This window comes from Antechinus flavipes, chromosome 4 (assembly GCF_016432865.1).
Source record: "Antechinus flavipes isolate AdamAnt ecotype Samford, QLD, Australia chromosome 4, AdamAnt_v2, whole genome shotgun sequence".
Classification (NCBI taxonomy): domain Eukaryota; kingdom Metazoa; phylum Chordata; class Mammalia; order Dasyuromorphia; family Dasyuridae; genus Antechinus; species Antechinus flavipes.
The window spans coordinates 120,218,869-120,243,216 of NC_067401.1; the positions used below are offsets into that span (position 1 = coordinate 120,218,869).

General features: G+C 39.3%; 1 protein-coding gene across 9 annotated transcripts in view; it reads right to left on the minus strand.

Annotated features, from left to right (window-relative positions):
- Positions 1 to 24,348, minus strand: part of MSI2 (musashi RNA binding protein 2) — a 516,507-nt gene that overhangs the window by 56,976 nt on the left and 435,183 nt on the right. For all 9 annotated transcript variants that reach the window (XM_051994218.1, XM_051994217.1, XM_051994222.1 and 6 more), the window contains exon 10: positions 11,800 to 11,874. In XM_051994218.1, coding sequence (XP_051850178.1) covers positions 11,800 to 11,874 — 75 coding nt within the window. The remainder of the gene's footprint in view (positions 1 to 11,799; positions 11,875 to 24,348) is intronic.

A 24,348-nucleotide genomic window follows, 5' to 3' on the forward strand; every position in this document is an offset into this window, starting at 1 on the left:
ACAGGTAATGTGTGACAGAGGAAAGATTTAAGTCCAGGATCTTTGACATCAAAGTCAGCCATTGTTTCAATGGTGCCATGATGAGACAAAGAGAGAAGAGCTAGGTCTTCTGTCTTTAAGCCCAAGGTTCTCCCTGAGCCTTCATTTTCCTGTTTTTCAAGTAAGGGAGTTGGACTACATGAGTGCTCCGATTCCTTCTACTTCTACTACAGTCTGTCCAGTCATGATGCATTTGGGCAGCAGTGCTAGGCTGGGAATTCAGATTATTTTGACTCTCCAGATTCTTTCAGCTATACTGCTCTGTGCTTCATCACATCCCTTTCATAGGTATGGAACACTTTTGGCCAGCACATAATAGGTACTTCAAGAATGTAATTTTTTAAAGGAAGTAATTGAGGTTAAATGGCTAACTTTGGGTCATACAGCTAGTAAGTGTCTGAGGAAGGATTTGAACTCAAGTCCTCCTGATGACCCCAGGGCCACTGCTCTATCAACTGTGACACCTAACTACCCCTTTTAACTTATTAATTAGTTTATTCATTCACTTATTTATTATTACTTTTTTTTTGGGGGGAGGGAGAAAATCAGAGTTAAATTCTTGAATATTTATGGGCTGCCTCAATCTCAACTCACGTAATCCTCATAAGAATCCTTTTGTTATTGAGTCATTTCAGAAGTGACTCCATATGTGACACCATTTGAGGTTTTCTTGGCAGAAATACTGGAGTGATTTGTCACTTTCTCTAGCTTATTTTGCAGAAGAGGAAACTGAGGCAAACAAGGTTAAGTAATGCCCAGGGTCACACAGCTAGTTATCTGAGGTCAGATTTGAACTCATGAAGAAAAATCTTCCTGATTCCAATCTCAGGGCTCTATCTACTAAATCATCTAGCAGCCAGCATGAGAATCCTATGAGGCAATATTTGTGAGATGGATATTATTATCTCTACTGGCCAGATGAGGAAACTGAGTCCCCCGAATGCTTCAGTCATACAGACCTGAGACTCTGAGAAGCTGATCTCTAACCTATCATCTTATGCTCCTCTTCCTACCTTCTATTACTATATCCACTACTCACATCTTCCTTTATCTTCCTGGCAAACACTCCAGGGGAAAGTAAGTTGACCCAAAAAGTTAAGCCCATAAAATTCCTTTTCATTTGGAAAGAGTCAACTAACTCTCTAAGGGAAAAGAATAGGGGCAAAGAAAATCCTCAACAATAGATAATCCTTAAATTATTTCCATTTGGCTTTAGAAGGCAACAAAGGATTCTTTCCCTTTGTAAGCAGCAAGTTTGCCACTCTCCTGACAAATCAGGAGTTCTTAAATTAAGTCCACATTTTGTTTTTAAAAATATTTTCAATGGCTGTATTTCAACATAATTTATTTCCTTCATAATCTTGTATATTTTATTTTATGCATTTAAAAACAGTTTTCTGAGAAGGAATGCATAAACTTCATCAGATTGTCCAAGAGAGTCATGATATAAAAGAAGTTAACAACCTCTGTGATTAAAAAAAAAAATTAGTCAAATGAATGGGGAATCACTGAATTACACATTGTTGACTTACAGGAAGAAGCAGTTTTGCTTTTAAAAAAAAATCTGGCCAGGTATAATTCCAAAAGAGAAAATGCACAAGATGACTGAAGTTTTGCATGCATTGATCCATTCATTATCAGGGGCTGCTGATAATTTTACAAGGATTTGTTATGCATCTACTAAGTACAAGCCATTTTGTTAGGATAAAAGATTGTGTTCAGGATAAAAATTTTTTCTTAAGGAGATTGCTATAGTCTTATTAGAGAGGTATGACAAGTTTGTTGTTATTTATTAATTTTTGGAGGGCTGCTATTCAATGTATCTTTATACAGCAATATATGCTGTTCATAGATAAACTGCTAGATTTGTCACAATGACCTAGAGATCATTGAGTCTAACTTTAAAGATGAAGAAACTCAGTATAAGAGAAATTAAGTGACCTTTTCAAGGCAGACTCAAGTAGAAGTAAAGAGCTGGAGTTTTTAACCCCTGTCCTCTGAATTCAAATCCCCTCCCCCTTTTTCATTATACTATGCAGAGTTACAACATATCCAGGTATGTACAGATGTGTGCTTGTGTGTATACATACAATTTGGAACCCAAAATGTGAAATCTTCAGATTTAAGAGAAAACCGCCTTCCCTATGCAAGGGAGGATTAGGCCACCATTCAAAAGCTTGTGGCACTCGAGCCTTACTGCAACCCAGAAGAGAAAACCAAGTCATCACCAGAGCCTAACACACAGCCTGAATAATTAATACTGGCTGATTGACTGATAGAAGATTTCAGGCTTAGGAATCACGACTGCCCAGAAAGCCCCTGAAGGCCTTGGTTTTTTCATGAGATGAATGGTGAAGGCAGTTCTGGGACCAAAAGACTAGAATAGCACTTGGCAAACTAACAACCTGAATGCCCGTTTTTGTATAGATTTTAAAAATATTTTTGAATAAAGTTTTATTTTATTTAAAAAATATAAAAGCCATTCTTATTTAGAAGACTGCTCAAAAATAGGCTGCTTCAGAATTTAGCCCTTGAGATATAGTTTGCTCAATCTCTAAAGAAGCAAGAAAACTAGAAGTTAAATGTTCACAGGGTAGATTATCTTTAAGGTTCTTCTGTTCCCACATTCTATGATTCTAGAGTTAAAGAGAACTGGAATGATCTGGATTCTTGGTTACGTGTTTGACACAAAGTAAGTGCTTAAAAAATGCTTTTTTGAATGACAGACTTCATTTGAAGAAGGCAGAGATAGAAAAATCTTTGCCCAATTTTGCAATAATTACTGCTGCGCTTTCTCTCTCCCTCTCCTCCCTCTCCCTCTCCTCCCTCTCCCTCTCCTTCTCCTTCTCCCTCTCTCTCTCTCCTCTCTCTCTCTCCTCTCTCTCTCTCTCCTCTCTCTCTCTCTCTCCTCTCCCTCTCCCTCTCCCTCTCCCTCTCCCTCTCCCTCTCCCTCTCCCTCTCCCTCTCCCTCTCCCTCTCCCTCTCCCTCTCCCTCTCTCTCTCTCTCTCTCTCTCTCTCTCTCTCTCTCTCTCTCTCTCTCTCTCTCTCTCTCACACACACACACACACACACACACACACACACACACACACACACTTTTTAGGAGGCAGCTAGATGGTGCAGTGTATAGAGAGCCAGAATGGAATCAGGAAGACCTATCTTCCTGAATTCAAAATTGACCTCAGATGCTCATTAACTGTGACTTTGGCCAAGTTGCTTAACCCTGTTTGCCTCAGTTTCCTCCTCTGTAAAATGAAGTGGAGGAAGAAATGGCAAACCATTGCAATACTTCTGCCAAGAAAATCCCAAATGGGATCACAAAGAATCAGACATGACTGAAAATTAATAAACAACAACAACATATATATTTATGGTTTATAAATAATTTTATATGCAATATATAATTTGAACTCTATAACTGCTCTTTGAAGGAGGGGCTATTGAAATTCTCACTTGACAAATAGGAAAGTGAAGGTGAATGATTACATTATTTGTCCATGGTCATCATAGCTAATAACCGAGTCAAGATCTAGACCAGGTCTTCCAAATTATATGTCCAGCATTTGGAGTTGACTGTCTGGCACTGAGAATTCTACTGTTTTCCTCACATTGAGAATTGGGACTATCTTCAGCAATGAGATGAACCAAATCAGTTCCAATAGAGCAGTAATGAACTGAACCAGCTACACCCAGGGAAAGAACTCTGGGAGATGACTATGAACCACTACATAGAATTCTCAATCCTTCTATTTTTGTCCGCCTGCATGTTTGATTTCCTTCACAGGCTAATTGTACAATATTTCAAAGTCCGATTCTTTTTGTACAGCAAAGTAACTGTTTGGACATGTATACATATATTATGTTTAATTTATACTTTAACATATTTAACATGTATTGGTCAACCTGCCAGCTGGGGCGGGGGATGGAAGGAGGGGAAAAGTTGGAACAAAAGGTTTGGTAATTGTCAATGCTGAAAAATTACCCATGCATATATCTTGTAAACAAAAATCTATAATAAAATTTAAAAAATGAGAATTGGGACTAAAGAAATTTGGAGTTAAATTGAAGTAATAGGACAAATTAAGGCTTAGAAATATTATTGTTATTAATTTTTATTATCCCACAGAATGAAGCACAGAAACCAGAAGATTTAGAGTAGAAAGCACCTTAACAATTCATCTAGTCTGATCCATTAATTAGAAAGAACTGGGAATAAGAGATGGCCTCACATGTCTTTCCCAAGGTCACTAAAACAGTGAAGTGACTTTTCCAAGGTCTCACAGATGGTAAATGAAAGAGGCAGGACTCAAGGTGAAGTATTCCATCATGCTGCCTCTCCCAGGACTGAGTTTTCCCAGCATCACACAGATACTGAGTAACAGAGTTAGAATTAGAACCCAGGTTCTCTGGGATTTTGAATCTAGGGGTCTTTCTCTTCCATCACACTGTGAGGAGGTTTATGTACTTTTCTTTCATATCCAAGAGATATATCCCACAATGAGACAGATCCATTAGAGTTCATCTGAATTCCCAGATGAGGCTCTTTACTTATAATCAATGAGGCATAGGGTTGAGCTGCTTTTCCATTAGTGGGAATAAGGCTTACTGATTCACTCCTCAAGGTCTCACTTATATATGGCACACATAGACAAATGGAAAGATATGAAGGTGGTGGGTGCACCCATCATCAAAGAATGTTCATTAGGGTGGAGGATAGATTTGTGTAGGAATACCCAGCTGGAAAATCCAAGATCACATTTCATACCAAACCACGCTGGGAAAAATAGCTCTAGATTCTATATTTGGCCCTACTGCTTGCTTCCAAAGTGGTAATGTCTCTCGGGAAGATAACGAGGTCAAGGGGCTCTGAGTTAAACTCCTCAGAGTGACTCAGACTCATATTCTACAATTGACAAGAGTACTACAACCTGAGAATGAAAACCAGCTCCCACTTCTTTCTTATCCTGACTTTGGGGAAGAGAAAGGGGATGTTGTAGCAAGTCTAGAAGATGACAATGGAAAGCCTGAAGCTTGGGGTGAAGAAGAGAAGGAGCAAAAGGAGGAGGAGGAAAAAAGTTTTGGGAAGCATGGGGAGAAAGGGAAGCAAAAGGGCATCCTAGTAGAAGATAGAGTCAAGAGGCAATGAAAGGAAGAAAGATCAAATCGTAGTTTAGATCACAGAAGGATCCTTAGGTACCACTGACTTCAATCCACTTATTTTATAGAGGAAAACTTATTGAGGTAAGTTAAATAAGTTGCTCAAGGTTTAGTAGCTGCTGATAAGAAAGAGGGAAAATTGGCATCCAAGTCTCCTGCTTTCAATTCTAGTCCTCTAAGAAATGGATGCCTTTTCTTGGTTTCCTCCCATCTTGCTGGGGAACCTCATAATGTTTTGTTATTTCATCCAGTCCCACTTATCTCCATAGTTTTAGAAAGCTACTACAACTCTGGGTTCAACATGCAGAAACCAGATCATTCCTAGCACTAAAGCAGACCTTTAGGAACCAAAGATGGGGACTCTGCACATAACCTTTGGGTACTTTGGTAGCTGTTGACTAAGGGAGAGAGTGTCTGGAGAGGGGAGCAATGACTATAATCGAGTGGTAAGATGCAGATGCTTTGTGGTCTAGACACACAATGGCAGGATGCATTTCTAGCAATCCTGTGCCCCTCAAACCAAGAGAACATATAAAGAGGAATGTGCATAGAAAAGGAATTAGAATGCTTTTATAATTTTAAAAATCCAGCTGTCATTGGTACTGGTTATTTGGTGCTTTCACCTTCCCCAAAGCAAGACTAGGAAACTGCAAAGCTAAGAGAGAATAGCACACAGCATGTCTGTGGTAAACAATTTATTTTTCTACCTCACTTGCTTACAGGAAAAAAAAAATGTCATTAGGGAGTAGCACAGATGAGCTATTTACAAAAATGAGAAAATTCACAATGGCTAAAAACGTTTGCAAAGTCATGCATCCTAGGATAAGTTCACCAAAGAGAAGCAATTCATAGCAAAACAAAACAGAAGAAGGGAATGGAAAGCAGCCATAAGATTAAAAAAAATATAATAAGGAAGCCCACTGCTTGAAGGAAAATAAAAGGAAGCCAACCAGTTAGGGCATCAAGCATCTTTAATGAAATGACTAGCAGGACTGCCCTTGCTGAACATCTGGGCCACTGATACCCAAACACGCAGATTAACAAATATTAAATATAGTATCTTCCTAATATAAGCATTAGTTCACTTTTTACAAACTTAATTACTTTGAAAAGGGGTCTGAATTGGAGATATTTCTACATTTAAGTGAGCCAAGAGGTTGACAAAAAAGGGGATAAATACCAAAGGGTGGGAAGGAAGTAGCTTCCATCAGATTATATTAATTGATTGAGCTATAATTAGTATGGCTCTAAGGACAGCTAGGTGGCTGGGAATCAGTAAGACAACTTCCTGAATTCAAATCTGCCCTGTGTGACCCTGGATAAATCACTTAATCCAGTTTGCCTCAGTTCCTCATCTGTAAAATGAACTGGAGAAGGAAATGGCAAAACACTCCAGCATCTCTGCCAAGGAAATTCCAAATAGGGTTATGAAGAGTTGGACATGACTCAACAACAACAAAGTAACATGGCTCTGAGTCATGGACCTAGATTTTAATTCCTGCACTGCTACTATGTAACTTTAAGCAAATCTCTGAACCTCAGTTTCTTTATCTATATAAAATGAGATTAGATCAGTTGATTTCTTGCATCTTTTTACCTAGTTTTAAATTCTGTAACTCTCTGGAGAGAACTTTATAGGCTACCTAATCCCAGTTCCCTCATTTTACAGAGGAGAAAACTGAGGCCCTGAAAAATGGAGTGCTTCCTAGTCAGAGACATAAATTGCATCCCCTCATGCCTAGAGAAACTGATTAACTGTCTTGGATCCAATAGTACCAGAGAGGGAACCACAGCCTCAAACTAGATGAGGGTAAGATAGGTAAGGAGAATTTTAGCTCTGCTCATTCCCTATGTGACCCTCATCCTGAGTGTACCTGGGTGCTGCTGTTTTATCTAAGCTTTCCATTTTAGGGCGAGATGTGATTATAGTATCAGTCATCAAAGGATCAGACCCAATAGGAGATTGATCAGATAATTACACATTTGCCAGCTCCCTAGATTAATTTTTGTGGAATAGAATTGTGCATCTTGGATAGGATAATTATATCCACTCTCTATAATGCCCAACAATCTCAAAAAGAAGACATGAGTATCCACTGCTAACTCTGCTACATAGTCATGAGAAACCCCAGCATTTAGCCGGGCTATCAGTGAAATCAATTCAATTCTGGTGGGCCAAAACAAACAAAACAAACAAAAAAAAACCCGTGAGAAGCTTCCTCTGTCTGTCATAAATTACAAGGCAAGCAGCCATTTACAGAGCATGCAAGAAGCAAATGTGATGAGAAGAGGGTAACAAAATGAAAAAAAAAAAAAAAGAAAAGAAAAGAACAAACAAAACATATATAGTGAAGAAAGCCATGGAGCCATTTTAAAAATGGGAAATAAAAAAAATTCATTCAGAGTGCAGCCAGCTAGGACAGAGAGGATTCATTGATTACAAACAGGATCACCTAGACTTCTCCTTCTCCCTCTCCCTTTCTTCCCCATCCTTTACCCCCTCTCTCTCCATTCCTTCCTCCATCCCTCCCCCATCTCTTCTGATCTCTGTCTCGCTCTCCCATTAGCAATAGTAGTAAACCCCAATTTGTCATGCCTCTTTAAGAACTACTTGATGAAAATTATGTCTTGTGATATCGGCAAATAGTCTGTAAAGTGAAATAAGAACAGAAATTAATAGATTAAACTGAAAAGATAAGTGCTGGAATAGGGGGAGGGAGAAAGAAAAAAGAATGAGGAAAGATTAATGATAATAATAATAATAATAATAATGATCAAGTCAGAGAAACATTGAACTATAAAAATCCAGGGATGGAAGTGCAAATCTTACTTGATGGGATGACAGAACAGGTATCAAAGTGATTAAATCACATCCTTCTTTTCTAGCCTCCAGATTGTACAAATGACATATGGCATCTTTTTGTCAAAGAACTCTGGGTATGTTCACAAGGACTGTCATATCTGTCCTCATAGGAGGTGAACTGGGATAAGTATTATATTAAGCTCTGATTTTGACAGGATGAATGAGGAGGCCAGAAAGGTTAGGAACATGCCTAAGATTACACAGCAGAATTTAGGGGTTGAGTTGAGACTAAAATCCAAATCTCTTGGCTTTCCATTTTCAGTGGAAACAAATGATTCTAGGTTGACTACTGGTACACAGGGAGAAATTCTGGCTTTTTAAATATTCAGGTCACATTTCCTTTTAGAAGGAGGATTTGGCATCTAATGTACATATTCAGTGAGTCGTCCAAAAGAAAAGTTGGTTTTTAGCAAAACCCCCTAGGTCTGTGATACTGGACTAAGGTGTGGTTGTTTTTACTTGCTCCTTGATTGTTCTGGGATAATAAGGAGATCACAAATGCACTTGAAGAGGTACCTAAGAACCAAGTCCATAGCAGCAGGGATCAACAATAACTCTGGGAGGGAAGATGTGCTGGGGGACACAGGGTTGATAGTGAAAGGGAAGGGAGAACTAAAAGGAAAGGATCACTGGTACAGCATGATGGACGCACACTAATTACTAGAATTCTGAGAACTGTCATAGAGGAAGAGAGGAAATATATGGAACTGGAGATGAAAGAAAAGAATCGATTGCCAGACAGAGTGAGAGGGATTGGGGGAATCCTGGGCTGCATCATCCCTATATCCTCTCTCTCCAAGTTCTATACTCTTTTTCATCTCCAATTCCACTTGGTAGAATCTTTACTGACTCCAAAAGAGGAGACAGATGTTACAGTCAGAGTTCTGTGGTCACATCTCTTCCCACAACTGACAATTAAGTCCTGAGAAAGACAGGGACAGGGCTTTTTTCCCCTTAGGGAGAATAGAGTTTTCAAATGTCCTTTTGAAATTTCACTGGCTTCAACCAAAGCAGGTCCATGCTCCTATTTTTCCCCCTTCCATACCACCAGAAAAAGAGAGAACTGATGCAGTGTTCTCAAATGTTAAAAACAAAAACCAATCTGACTTTCTGAGGAAAGTCATCTGTATTAAACTGGCTGCACCTGTGCTCCCCGTTGGGGGGCTGATTCAGCAACATCTGAGTCCCAAAGAATTGAGGGCTGGGAGAAGCTAAGCAAAGAAAGAGAATGGGTCTGAGGGTGCAGGTGTGAAATGGCCATCTCTTACTTCATGGTCAGGGAATGGGAACAGTCTTCTCCCATAGGGTTAGTTGTTCCTTGTCTTACAGTTGCTGAGCAGTCTCTCTTACTCTATCTGGCCCAGCCCCAGCCAGCAGCCACGAGCCTTCAGTTGCTTAAGTGAAGACAGATGGGCTCTCAGAATTGTAACTATTTGCTTATTGATTTTTTAGGGTGGGGAAGCCTGATTAAGAGAGATGGGGTAAAAGCTGTTTACTGCCAAAGAGCAAGTGAAATGAATTTGACAAGAAGCTCCTGGACAGCAGCTTGCTTAGGACAAATACCTAAGCCATCAATGGCACCTTCTGGACTGCATTAGGGTACGGGCCAGTGCTGATGGTGGCAAACATCCCAGACTTGATCCATGATCACCCCAACACTTGCCTCTTTCATTATGGTGATTCCAGGGCATATGATGCTATCTTTTGTTCCCATCCTCCTCATTGGCTCTTTCCTCCAAGGGACCATTATCTTTCTTGGGGAGACCCTAGCATAATTATTTAGGATTCACACTTGGTTCATTTAGAGAAGGTGCTCTAATATGACTCGTGGTGGGAATGGTAATATATTGATTTTGGTGGGCTTATGGAGGCTGATGTGGAAAGTGGGGGAAAAGAAACAAAGAAGATCTTATCTCTTGACCCCCCAAATGGTTCAATAAAAAAAAACACATGCTTTGGGGAACAATGCCCCACTAGAGGAAGGAATAAGTGATGTTGTTATTGTGCCCAAACCCACAAAACAGCTGAATCTTGGAATCATATACTCATTCCCTCTCCAAAAAAAAAAAAAGAAAAGAAAAGAAAAGAAAAAAAGCCTTATGGGAATACAGCAGAGAGGGAGGTAAGGAGGAGAAGTGATGTTTCTCCTTAAGCCAATTATAGGCTGATTGAAGGAAGAATGCAAATTATAGTGAAGCTGTGGGCAAGGAGTTCTCAGTGTAATCTAGAGTGACCAATGATCCTCCAAATGGAGAAATGTCTTGGGTGCCAGGGGCAGCTAGAGCAGAGTGAAGCAGGAAGTAAAAGTCTCTCTTCTGTACTCCAATTCCTTTGACTTTGTCCCACCTCCAAAATCTTAAAGGGAATCGGTCTAGTCTGCTGGTAGGAGCAAGGTAGACCACTTTTTGAACTTTCCCTGACTTCCAAATTTCCATTCATATGCTCCCTTCCAAGCTTAGTCAAAAGTTGATAGAAAGATACATCTTTGGTTCATAGTATCAGAAATCTAGAATCTCAAAGAACCTCAGTTGATCTATCATAAGAAGAAAGTGAGACTCAGGGAAGATGACTTGTTTAAGGTCACACAAATAATAAAGGTAGAATTTCAATCTAGAACCTATGATTCCAGAACTAATGCTATTTTCACTTCATCATACTGGTTCTCCTATCCTTCTCTCCAGGATCGAGAGCTTGCCACATCTTTATTTTCTTTGTTATATAATTAAGTCAGGAGCCAATACTTGCATCCACCTGGTTGTACGTAATTGAAGGCAGATAAAGCTCCCAATAAAGTTGGTTACACCTACTAATTGATCAGGTGTAAAATTCATTCCAGGACCCAGCTTTGGACAGTAACTTCCTGTCTTTGACCAACCAATACAGACACAAAGGTCCAAGCTCAGCTTTGCAGACCTTCCTTATGATTCTTCAGGAAATACCTCTGCTCTAAGCCAATCTTTTCCTTTTGTGGAGAGAAACTCTCTCACCAACCTCGCCACATTGCCTCCCAGTTCCAGGCTGCCTTCCCACTTTCCTGAATGCTCCCAATTCTAGGCAAGCTTGTCAAATCCCAGCTTTTTGCTGGGATTGGAGAGCAGTCCTTGCCGACTCTGACTGAATGGAAATCATGATTGCAGCAAGTCTGACACCCACATAGTGGGAGAGAGGTAGGAAAACACCCTACAATGGAAAGCAAACAACAACAATAATATAAAAAGAAATCCACCAACACATAGGAAAAGAGCATCCAATTGAGAACTGTTAGGAATGAATCAGTCTAGGAAGGGGGAGGAAGACGCCAACACATTAAACTTCAGACACATGGTGGGGAGGAGGAGAGCAGTGATGGTGGGTGGAATAAATCCCAGAGCCCCCAGAGTTAAATCCCTAATGAGACAGAACTTACAACACATTTCAGAAAAAATAAGAGTGATCAGAGAGAGACCTCTGTCTTCTAGGATTTCTACTCTTTGATCTTTCCCTTTTTTCTTAAAAACTTCCATTTTCAAATAACCAGCACCAATTAACATACATTAGTTAACCAAATTAATTCATCAGAAAAATTAATCCAAATTTCTTATCTGTGTCCTGATATTGAAAATGAGCATGTCTTGTTTATTTTATTTTTTTAAATGTGGATTTTTTTTTTTTGGCACAAGTCAAATTCTATTCTAGATTCTCCTGTCTCCTTCCAAATCTATTGGGTTTTTAATGTCATGGGTATCACCAAAGTACTCACCTGGAAACTGATAGCTGTAGCTTGGAGCAAATCCGGGATAGCCTCGGCCATATGTCGCCACAAAGTTTGGGTAGCCTTGAACACATATATAAACAGAAGAAAGTCATGTTAATGAAGCTTGGCTTTTTACTGTTTTCAAATTAGATACAGGAAGCAGGTGGAGGGCAATGGGTTTTTTTCTTTCTTTTTCTTTTTTGCAAGGAGCCCCAGATCTCATCTCTAATAAGGCCCAGGATCTGAGGTATGGGTCATCCTTCTCTGGTGGCCATGGAGAGCGGGGCTGTCCGTTTACACACAATTAACCTGTGTGTGGCCAGCTAAGGCCCCAAAGACCGTGCACTCTTTTTGAGTAAAATGCCGGTGCAGAGTAAATGCCAGGTGCTAACTGGAAACCCCAGAGCCCCTGCTTGGCTCTGACATTTGGGGAGCTTACAATGGATGTACTTTACTTTAGAGTTATTGACAGTGGGAGGCTAAGGTATTAGTACTGCTAACTCCCAAGGGAAGGAGGGACAGCCATGAAGGGAAATCACCTGCACCAGACAAAAAGCAGCAGGTTATTTAAGGGGAACAGTTTGTTGGGGGAGGAAATTCAACTTTGAGGTTGCCTTAGAACACACCCAGAGTGGAGCCTGACAATCCGGGTCCAAATCACAACCTTTAGGGCCCTGGTGATGTTTTCCCAAGAACAAACTCTGGATACATGAGCGGGCATGTGGTTTCTTAAACCTTTTCTATTTGTAACCCCTTTTTGTCCAAGAAATTTTCCCCTGACCTTAGATATGTACTATCTAATATGTAATATAAATAGGGATACAGAGCAAACATTTATTGATAATAAATCATAATTTTGTGACCCCCCCCCAATTCAGTTACAAGATCCTATTTGAGGTCACAACCCATATTTTAAGAAACTTTAGTGTATACAAGGTGCTAGATTTGCAGTCAAGAAAACCTGAGTTAAAATTTGGTCTCCAATACTCACTAGCTGAATGACTGTATGAATCTCTTCACCATTCCTAGCTTCAGTTTTCCCATCTGTAAATTTGGGATTGTAATAGGACCTACCTCGAAGAGGTGATGGATGATCAAAAGAGCTAATAAAATATGTAAAGTGCTTTGCAAATTTAAAGGACTATATAGAAGTATTGGCTATTATTATTTCCCAGAACAGAGTATGTTCTCTATTTTGTCATTTTCAGAGAATGACCTGGTGTTTTCATGGGGCATTTTGCTCAAGAGGCACGGAACCTTTGTTCTCAGGCTGCCTGTTTTCTCATTACAAGCAGGTTATTGGTTAAGGGGGCAGAGGGACAGTTTGCTGAAAGGATTTGGTGGAAAAGTGATAAACCACTGCCTGGAAAGCTGAGTCCTGCTCCATTCCAAACTGGTTCTTTTTTTTTATCTCTTAGCAGAAATCTCTCTTTTCTCCTTCCTCATCATAGAGTGTGTGTGTGTGTGTGTGTGTGTATTTTGGCTGAGGCAATTGGGGTTAAGTAACCCCAGGGTCACATAGCCAGGACGTGTTAAGTGTCTAAGACTGGATCTGAACTCAGGTCCTTCTGACATCAGGGCTGATACTCTGTCTACTGCACCACCTAGCTATCCCCTCATCATAGTATTCTAAAGTTAGAGCTGGAAAGTTGTCTTCCCAGTATCTTCAGCTGCAAGTACTATACTAGTCTCTTCCAACCTTATACATATATATGCAATGTCTACATACTGGATGTCCCAAAAATCACAGTGCAGTGTTAAGTTTTAATTAACATGAATTTAGGATTGGCTTTAGTAAGCTGGTGTGCATTTTTAAAAAAAAGAGGGGCAGCTAAGTGGTATGCAGTGGGTAGAGTGCCAAGTCTAGAGCTAGGAAGAATCTATTTTCTGACTTCAAATCTGGCCTCAGACACAAAATGTGTGACTCTGGACAAGTCTCTTTATCTGTTTGCCTCAGTTTCCTCACCTGTAAAATGAGCTGGAGATGGAAATGGGAAATTAATGTAGCATCTTTGTCACATAATATAGTATTGAGCTTTAATAAGCATACCTTTAGAGTTAGCTTTAATAAGTTAATATTAATAAAAATCTAATAATAGTCTGAACTTTAATAAATGTTGACCCCCAAGCAGACATACAATCTTTTCTTCTTTGAATCAATGGTTAGTAACATGATCTCTTCTTCTGTCCCAATGGCAGTAATATTGAGCCAGAGACAATATGACCTGGGAACCAAGAGGTGTGGGTCTTAATCATCCCATCAATTATGCACAATTCTACTTCCAAGTCTATGGGTAGTGCTAAATAAAGATTAAATTGTTTGAGGGAAGGGAATAAGCATTTACATAATACCTATATGTGCCAGGCACTAGGCTAAGTCTCTTTACAAATGTTGTCTCATTTGATCCTTACAACCACTCTGGGAACAAGTGAAATTATTATTTCCATTTTACAGTTGAGGAAACTGAGGTTGATAGAGGTCAAGTAACTTGTACAGAATCACCCAGATAAGAAGTATCTGAGGCCAGATTTGGACTTGGGTCTTCCTGACTCGAGGTCCAGAGTTCTATCCATGAGCTGCCTCATCAGAAATGTCTGCAGAAACTATAAGAACTATAAGACCCAAGGTTGTAATGGACTGAGGCTTGAGATGCACTGAGGTCCCAAGCACGTGAGGCTAAATAGTAATTGGAACCATACTCTATTTATATATATGCTTGGAGAAAGAATGGCCCCCGCCTACTCTTTGTGCAAGTCCTGATGTGTTGTATAGGAAATGATGTTTTTGGTGGGTGGAGGCAGGGGAGTGCAAAGGGAAGCAGAAAGAGAGACTGCATTGCTATCGCGACTCCCCCTTCACCTGCAATCCCCCTTCACCTCTACTGTCTGGCTTCCTGTCGCAGCTACCCATATTGCTATCGCAATCCCCCTTCACCTCAAAAAGAATAAAGATTGAAGATTTTTTCCTTAAACTGAATTCCTGACTCCGGCTGATTTTAAATAGCGGTCATTACACAAGGTCAGGAGTCTGTATTCTAGTCTTGGCTCATTTATGACCAGTTAGCAGCAAGATCTTAAGCAAAGAACTTCCCCTTCATCTCACTTTCCTAACTGGACTGGATGAGGGGTTCTTTAGCTTTTCTGTCATGGCCCACTCTGACAGGCTAGTGAAACCTCGGGATGCCTTCTCAAAAGAATGTTTTAAAATTCATAAAATAATATACATAGGATTAGAAAAGAAACCAATTATATAGAAACACAGAAATATTTTTAGAGTTCACAGAAATATAAAATATTATTATTAAAAATTAAAAAATTTTAAAGCCCATAGACTCCAGGTTAAGAACCCCTGCCAGATGGTCTCTATGCTCCTTTCTAGAGGGAGTCTCTAAAGGCCCCAATAATCTATGGGCCTTTGGAGGCCCCGTACAAATCTGTGACTATTGCGTGCTGTTTTCTCTATACAAAGAGAAACACTCCTGAATTTGTTGTTTGTCACAACTCATTGGCCAGTTGAAATATTTCCACCTTGGAGGGGCCTCAGTGCCAGGGCTTTCACCATTTATTTTCCAGCATGGCACTGAGTTGTGAATCAGTATATTCCTTTATGGTTCTTGTAGGCCTCTCTAGGCAAAATCAAATGATCCAACAGCTCACACTTTTGGAAGTGGAACCTAGCTGGTTGGGTTTGGATGATGACAGGGTAGAGGATAGCAGAAGGGTGGGTGGGTGGGTCGATGTGGGTAGAAAGAAAGGAAGGGGAAGAAGGGAAAAAGAGGAGAAAAGAGGACACTGACGCTTTAAATAGACATGTACACACTGGTTCTTTCCTTGATATTTATTTCATGGTTGAGCAGCTCAATCCTCTTTTAAATTAATCACCTCTGCTATTAAATCAGATCTTTCAGCGTTAGATTTCTCATACCATTATTTCAACAATATTGATAAACGGATTATATGCAAACAGCCGAATCACTGCTGCCTGTGGGGCTTTCCTGATGAAAAATGACGGTGCTGTATCCAGCTTCGGCACTGGGGATCTTAAATATTTTAGCATTAATCTGACAGTGAAAGCATTAGCCCATGTGTCACCTTCAAGACTCCTGTGGAGGAGGAGGAGGAGGAGGAGGAAGGGGGCTGGGGATGGAACATCAAGTTCCTTCCAGCCTCTTGGTCACCAGGATAAACACATCCCCAACTTCCCAACATGCCCCAAAGCTTTTCTTCAAGAACAGGCAGATAGGAAGGAAGTGGGGGCAAGGGACTGAGAGAGAAAAATATGGTTTACAGTTACACTTCCATCCTTCCCTACTACCCACTCTCCAGTGGCCACCAGTACGTCTCCCAACAACAAAGATGAAAAAGAACATGGTATGTGCCAGAGAGGGGCTCCCATTCCCAGCTCCCCTCATGGAACATCCTCTAGGTCAGGCAGATGAAATCATAAATTTATAATACAACATTACTTCAATTTTCCTCTTCATTTACCACTGTGATGCCCAGCTCTGCTTTAACGAGTCACAGCCCAAACCACACAGGGGAAATTGGCTGGCTGAATATCAATAGCACATTAACACCAGGCCCATGTGGATGCTTCATCAAGCCAAATTATGGCCAGGATGACCTATCTACCACTTCCATTAGCTGCCATTCTCCTCCTGCATTGGCCAATGCACGATTTATTTGCTTCAGTACTCGGAGTGACTGATCAATTCTGCAGTAATTATCTTTTGTCACTGAACTAAAAACCCAAGATTTTTGCCTCCATCTCCACCTGTCTAAGTGGACCTACCTTGCCACACTGACAGAAAAACAGAACACAAACAAAAAAACAGAACTCCTCATATCAATAATTAAAATTAACATGCCCCTCTTTTTTGGACAGCTGAGCTAATCTTTCTTTCCATGTCCCAAGGGGGTAGGTTCCAAAAGATCCAATTCTAAATCTTTTCCCTAGTCTTGAAAATTCATGTGCTGTCATGAGAAAGAGGAACATTATTTATCCTCTCATATGCTCTGTTACTCAATTACCCAAAAGGACAGAAAACAGCCCCAACCAGGTTCATTTAGAAATTGAGGCATACTATTTAACCACAAAACTTCTTGGGTATGCAGTGTCCATTTCAAAGCATTTGAAGAGCATCCTGTGGCCTTGGAACGTGGCTATTAGGTGTTCACATAAACACCTAAACCATTTTTCCAATATGAGACCTAGAAGTTGTTGTCTAAAATTATGTCACAGCTCCCAGAATTATCCCCTGAAATACACTTTAGTTCAAGGAAGAGGAAGATCCCCATTTGAAGTTCTTATACCCACTAGGAAACATCTCACTGCCTTGGGAGCAATGTGGGAGTGCAGTCTTCCTCCCTCCCTCCCTCCCTCCCTTTCTCCTTCTCTCCCTCCCTTCCTCCCTTCCTTCCTTCCTTCTTCCCTCCCTCCCTCCATCTGTCCCTCCCTCCCTCCCTTCCTTCTTTCCTTCCTTCCTTTCTCCTTCCTTCCTTCCTTCTTCCCTCCCTTCCTTCCTCCCCTTTCTCTCTTGAAAGTGAAGACTTTGAACAAAATAATAAAAACTGAAGTGAGCAGAACCAAGAGAACACTGTATATAATAACAGGAACATTATTTGAAGAATAACTGGCAATGACTAAGTTTTCTGAGTACTATGAAGACTCAGATCAATTATAAAGTATCTAATGAAGGAAAATGCTATCTACAGAGAAAGAATGGAAAAATATAAGGATGCATAGTATGGTTTTACATATTTATAGATGTTTATCAAATGGTGGTCTTCTCTAGGGTAAGATGGAGAAAGGAGGCAATTTGGATCTTAAAATGTAACACAAAAAATTAAATTTTAAAAAGGAAAGAAAAAAATAAAACCAAAGCTTTCTTCCTCTCCATAGTCATGCTCAACAGAAAAAGACTTACTTCATTCTTTTCTAACACATTCTTTTTAAATGGGAGGGTGTTAGGAAAGTTAACTGGGTTTAGAAAAAATAATTTTCCTAGGAGTAGAGAAGCTAAGTATTCCTCTTCCTATATCCAAATACCTCTTCCTATATCCAAACATCAGTATTTTCTTTTTCCTTTTACCAGACTATGCTTTTTATTAGTATATGGAATTTATTGTGTAAACTCTCACCATCAATAAAGATAGGCAACCATCTGGGGGAGGGGGTGGAGGAGGGAGGGGAAAAATCGGAACAGAAGTGAGTGCAAGGGATAATGCTGTAAAAAATTACCCTGGTATGGGTTCTACCAATAAAAAGTTATTAAAAAAAATAAAGATAGGCAACAACTTCCATAATTTGTAGTCTTGGAGTTAGTTATTCTTGGGGCAAGAAAAAACAAAGTGATTTGACCACAGTCACAAAATAAGTGTGTGTCTGAGGCAGGGACTGCATTCAGAGACCATTTTCTATTGTCAAAATTTTCAAGTTCCTCAGATTCAGTTTAAGAAGTTTTGTCTTAGAGAAAGACTCACCATGTGACTTTTATGAGGATCAGAAACTGTTCATTTAAAAATTGTTTTTATTTTTCTGGAGGTAATCATAGTTAAATGACTTGCCCAGGTTTACACAACTAATAAGTGTCTGAGGTGAGATTTGAACTTAGGTCTTTCTGACTCCAGGATAAGGAAATAATCCACTGCACAAATTAGCTGCTCCCATCTTTAATAAGGAAACAATAAAAGGGCTTGGATGAGACAGAACTTAAACATCTGTAAGCACTTCCAGGCAGATGTAAACACTCAAACAGATGACTAACAAATGACTATGGTGAGGTCAATTTCTTTGTAGAAAAATCTATGTCTTAGACATGGAAATGGATTTAAAAGCTATCTTTTCCTCAGCTTTCCTTTTAAAGGAGCTACCTTGAGCAATATAATCCTAAGATTTTTCCAAACTCTCCTGCTACTGTTGGTCTTTCTGGAAGAGGACCTTGACATCAGGGAGGTGATGCCATAACAGGTAAATGAATTGGATTGAAGTAAGAGAGGGCTATGCAAAGTCACCAGCCTCACTTTCTCTTCTGGAGCCATTTGGGTCTAATAGCAAGATACAGATCAAGACAACTGAACATAGCCCCAATATAGTGAGAGACCTTGACTCTTTTAAGCCAAGGTCTTTTTTTTTTTTTTTTGGTTTATTTTATAGTATTTTATTTTTCCCCCAATTACATGTAAAAATAGTTTTCAATATTCATTTTTGTAAGATTTTGAATTTCAAATATTTCTCACCTCCTTCGCTAATTTTCCTTCTTCCCAAGATAGCTATCTGGTATAGGTTATAAATATACAATCATTTTAAATATAATTAACAACAGGTCTCAGTTTGACTGGGGCAACGCCCGATCAGTGATTAAGACTAGGTAAGAAATGAGGCAAATAATGGCTTCTTTGATCTGGTCAAAAAATAATCCAGTCTCGAAGAGGAACACCTTCTGGGGTTCTGACCAAAATAGAAAGAATTGCTAGTTACATTGGCTCTGAGACAATCAAGACTGAAACAATGACCAGTAAGGTTTGGGCTGGGACCTATAGCTGGTCACTGAGAGCCAAAATTCTCCTACAAGACTTGTGAAAGCTCCAAGTGCAATGCCTCCTTTCCTAGGAAACAATTTCTTTCTTTCTGCTATCGAGAACTAGTTTTCTCTGCACTGGCTGGCCAATTTATAATAAAACCATCACTGCTTAAAATTTTTTTTAAAGAAAGCTAATAAAATAAAAATAAGATGTTTAATTTACTTTTCTCTAACACTCTCACAATTACTTAATAGAAGCTATTTTTTCAAAGATTAATTTCATTGTTTTTCCAAGCCTTGATGTAAAAATTTTTTTTGTCAAATTGCAAATGATGATGCTACTGCCTTACATTTGGGCCAACAGCCTTGCTTGGACTGTAACAGAATTATATTGTGACATCCGAGGTATGCTATGACTGATGGGAATTAGAGACAGCCAACATTCCCAGGGGGATGGGCCCAGTCTGATGAATCTTTCCTATTTCTGCTTCATTTGGAAGAAGCTGCAATGCCATTACTTCAAAGGGGGAAGGAAAATCTTCCTCCCCCCTGCTTCAGAAAGAAAAAGGATTAGAATAAATGATAGATTTTACTTAGGAGCAAATATCCTTCTCATCTTCCAAAAGGTCCAATGGCTGGAGACAGGATAAATGAAGGGAGAGAGAATGACAAATTTTTTTCTCTACAGTGGCTTAATTCTCACATACTTCCTAGCTATGTGTGCATCTCTAAGTCACTTGATTTCTCTCTTTCTCAGTTTCCTCATATGTAAAATGGAGACAATAATGAGACTATATACATAAAGTAGTGTACTATATAAATGCTATCATTGAGGCAGACTTCTTCTTCAATACATATGTCTGGAGGGAAATAAGATTTTCCTGAGGACCCAAATAAAGGTTTTCCCTGTATTGATTTTTGGTGGGGGTAGGCAGTGAAAGAACTCTTGGTAGGTGAACACTGGAACTGTCTTATTGCACCAGTTCAAGCCAGGGCTTGGATGCAGGTGGAGGGCTGGGAGATATGCCAGATCTCAGCCTTAGCCAGAGCTTGAATAGCCAATAGGTTCGAATTTTAAAAGCAAAGGGGAAGGCAAAGGATTGGCCATAACTCAAGAGGTAATAGACTTTTAACTGCTACTATATATACACATACGTATACATACATGTATACATATACGTATACATATACATATATGTATACATACATATATGTATACACACATATGTGTGTGTGTGTGTGTGTGTGTGTGTATATATATATATATATAAAACCAATGGTTAATTCTTTAATGTGACTATAATAAGTAGTAACTCCAGACTTGAAAGAATGAGAAAATAGCTAGAGCAGATAATTAAGTATCTGGCCTTCATCATCATTCCATCCGTCACTCAGGGCAAGCCAATGGAATGATAGACAGAGAGCCAGTGGGGAGTGGGGGAAAGGAGGGAGGCAAGAGTAGAACAAATGCACAAGTGGGAATCATTCTAGAGTAGTTGGCAATGTTTCCTGAAAATCCAGTGAAACTGTGGCTCAGGAGATAGGTGTATTGCTCTCAGGAGCAGCTCTTTCCAAGTATTCTGTATACCTATCTTGGTCAGTACCATTTGTAATGTTCTGTTTTTCTCCCAGAAATATACCCAGTCTTTGTCCAGTCTTGCCTGCTATTAGGTTTCTATTTGGGCTTCAAGAGATACTCCCACATATCCAGAGGATATTTTTTTTCCTAATTTGTGACCTATTTCTTCTTTTGATTTTCTGGACACTGCAACTATCTCCTACTCTTAATCAATCAATCAACAAGCATCTATTAAGAATTATTTATTATATTATACGCCAAGCACTAGGGGATGGAGACATCAAAATGAAAACCAAATAATTCTTGTCTTCTGAGAGCATATATTCATTCTGTCATGGGAAAACACACATAAATACATACAAAATACACAGGAAGTAATTTTTAAAAATTGACTACATTAGGAAGTAGTATTTGAGCTGATCCTTGAAGGAAGATGGTGATCTAGGTGCTGGAAGTGGGGAAAGAGGGAATTCCAGGCACAGGGCAGTTTGTTCAAAGACAAGGAACAGGAGAGGGAATGTTATGTGTGAAGAACAGGAAACCAATACAGCTGGACCACAGAATTTGAAAAATGTCATGGGAAGAAATGTGTAAAGAAACAAGAAAGGTAAGTTGAATCTAGGTTGTTAAGATGCTCCAAAGACTATATTTGATCCATGAGATAAAGGGTAGCAGAAGAAGCTTACTGAGTAGGGGAGTGCCATGGTTGGACCTTTGCTGTGGAAGATCACTTTGTTAGCTATGTAGAGGAAGAAGCAGAAAAGGGCACGACTAGATAGGGAAAACAATTAGGAGGCTATTCCAGGAGTCCAGATGAGAGGTGATGAGAAACTTAGACTATGGTGGCAGCTTATATGGGTGGAAAGAAATACTGTTCAGACAGAATCTGTAATTGCATATGGGAACAGAGAGGAGGGAGAGAGAGTGGGGAAGAAGGAGAGGGAGAAGGAGGAGAGGGAAAGGCAAAGGAAGAGGGAGAGGGAGAAAGAGAAGGAGAGGGAGAGAGAAAAGGAGAGGGAGAGGGAGAACAAGGATGACTCCAAAGCTGGGAAGCCATGTAAAAAATGGTGGCACCTTGGGCAGAAATTGTAATTAGGAAAAAGAATGTGTTTTTTAAGAAAGACAATAAGGTATATTTTTTATATGCATTTACATTATTGAGGGCAGAAGGTATCTTTTACTTCATTTTATATCCCCAATATTTGGCACATAGTAGGTGCTTATTTAGATGGAGTAATAATTAGGTGGAGCAATGAAATGGGTCTAAAGTCAGGAAGACCCCGAGTCCAAATTTAGTCTCAGATACTTTAGACTCAGATACTGTGTTACCTGGCCTTCACCTTTGTTTGTCTCAGTTTCTTCATCTGTGAATTGGGGTTTAGAATAGCATGTATCTCACATGGTTGTTATGAGGATCAAATACCATCATACTTGTAAAGTGCTTAGTAAAATGCCTGGCACATAAAAAGTACTACATGAATGCTTATTCTTTCTGCATCTAATTCAAAATGTTATCTAATAGGCAGTTGGTGATATGGGTCTAGAACTCAGGAGAAATACTATGCTCATATATAAAGATCTTGAGTCATTTGCATAAAGATGATAATTAAACCCACAGGAGCTGATAAGATCTCTTAAAAGAGGGAAAGAAGAGGGGAGGAGAAGGGGATAGAGCAAAGAGAGGGGCAGAAAAAAGAAAGAAAGAGAGGAGGGAGGGAGGGGGAGAGAGAAAAAAAGGGGCCGGGGAGAGCTTTGGAGTGTGATGGCAAGTTAGGGACAGAATGCAGATGATGAATTAACCAATATGAATGATAAGGAACAACTGGACAAACAGACAAAACCCAGAGAGGGGAGAGTAAGCTTGAGGTTTCAAGGGTGGTCCAATAGAAGAACAGAATTATAGGTTTAAAGGTTATGAAGGAACTCATCCTGGTTTCCACAGACTGGATACAGAACATGGGTCTGTTCCTCAGTACTGGAAAACACATTGACCTAAGGTCTCTTGCTTTATTTTGCTTCTCTATTTTAAGCACTCGCTTATTTATGACACAGAAAGTGAAAAGCTGGGACCCAGATAGAAAGTTGAGCAGATGAACAATCTTGGGCCCTGGACATGAAAATCTTCCCTTCATTCTATATCCTAGGGCCCTTAACCACCATTTTTAGCTGCCAATCTATATGCATTAAGGGGGACATAGAAGAACTAGTCGCTCTTCTGCTTTCTTTTCCCCCAGACAAGTAATTGGTTGTAAGGGGGTAATAATACTAATAACAATTCACATTCCTACCACACTTTAAATTTTACAAAGCACTTTTCTAATAACAATCATGAGAAAAAATATGATGTAATGTAAAGCAAGTTAGAATTTGAATAAGAGATCCTGATTCTTATCCCAGCTGTTCCACTAGTTATCTGTGTGATCTTGGACATGGTATTTATAACTAAAATGTGGGTCTGTATTCTTTTTGTACAGCAAAATAACTGTATAGACATGAATACATATATTGTATTTAACTTATACTTCAACATATTTTACATGTATTGGTCATCTTGTCATTGGGGGGCAGGGGGGAAGGAGGGGAAAACTTGGAACAAAAGGTTTGGCAATTCTCAATGCTGAAAAATTACCCATGCATATAACTTGCAAATAAAAAGCTATAAAAATAAAATAAAATAAAATAAAATAAAATAAAATAAAATAAAATGTGGGGCTGCACTAAAGGATCTCTAGGGTCCACCATTCCAACTCTAACATATGATTATTCCAAGGAGGCGAGTGAAGATTTTTATCCTATTTTATACAATGAGGAAGCTAAAACTGAGAGAGGGAGCTTAAGTGACTGTGCCTAACATCATAGCCTTCTTTCCATTATAAACCATCTCTCAAGGAGACTCCTCTAGAAACTAGCTAGTTAAAGTCAGAAAATTTTTAAAAGTTAAAAGGCAGCACTAGTTTAAACAGCAATCCATTTACAATACATAAAGAGCTTATCAGACACTGTTGGGGAAGGAACTCTTAGCCAAACCAAATGAAAACCCATTAAAGCTAGACAGATCTTGTGCCTGAATGGAATTTTACCATTAAGTACCATTTATCCTATTTTAATTAGTATTTTCTGGACACACAATAACCAGAGCTAAAATACTGTTCTCTTGCCTTGAAATTTCTAATTATTGTTGCGACCTACACAATTATGCATCTTCACTGCTTTCTCCATCTTGGCTGCCATTTAAACAGCAAGATTTTCAATTATCTATGTGGACCTGTCAGAGATACCTTTAAGAGAAGGGGCATTATGTGTGTCTCAATTTCTCTAAAAGCCAGGAGAGATCGCTTTTAGTCAGAACAAACACATTTTGTCTTTTATCATCCTATTTTTTTTTTTTTTTTGGTGTGAATAAAGAGTAAAAACAGGCTATTTAAAACATCCATTTAAATGCAAATTCTGATA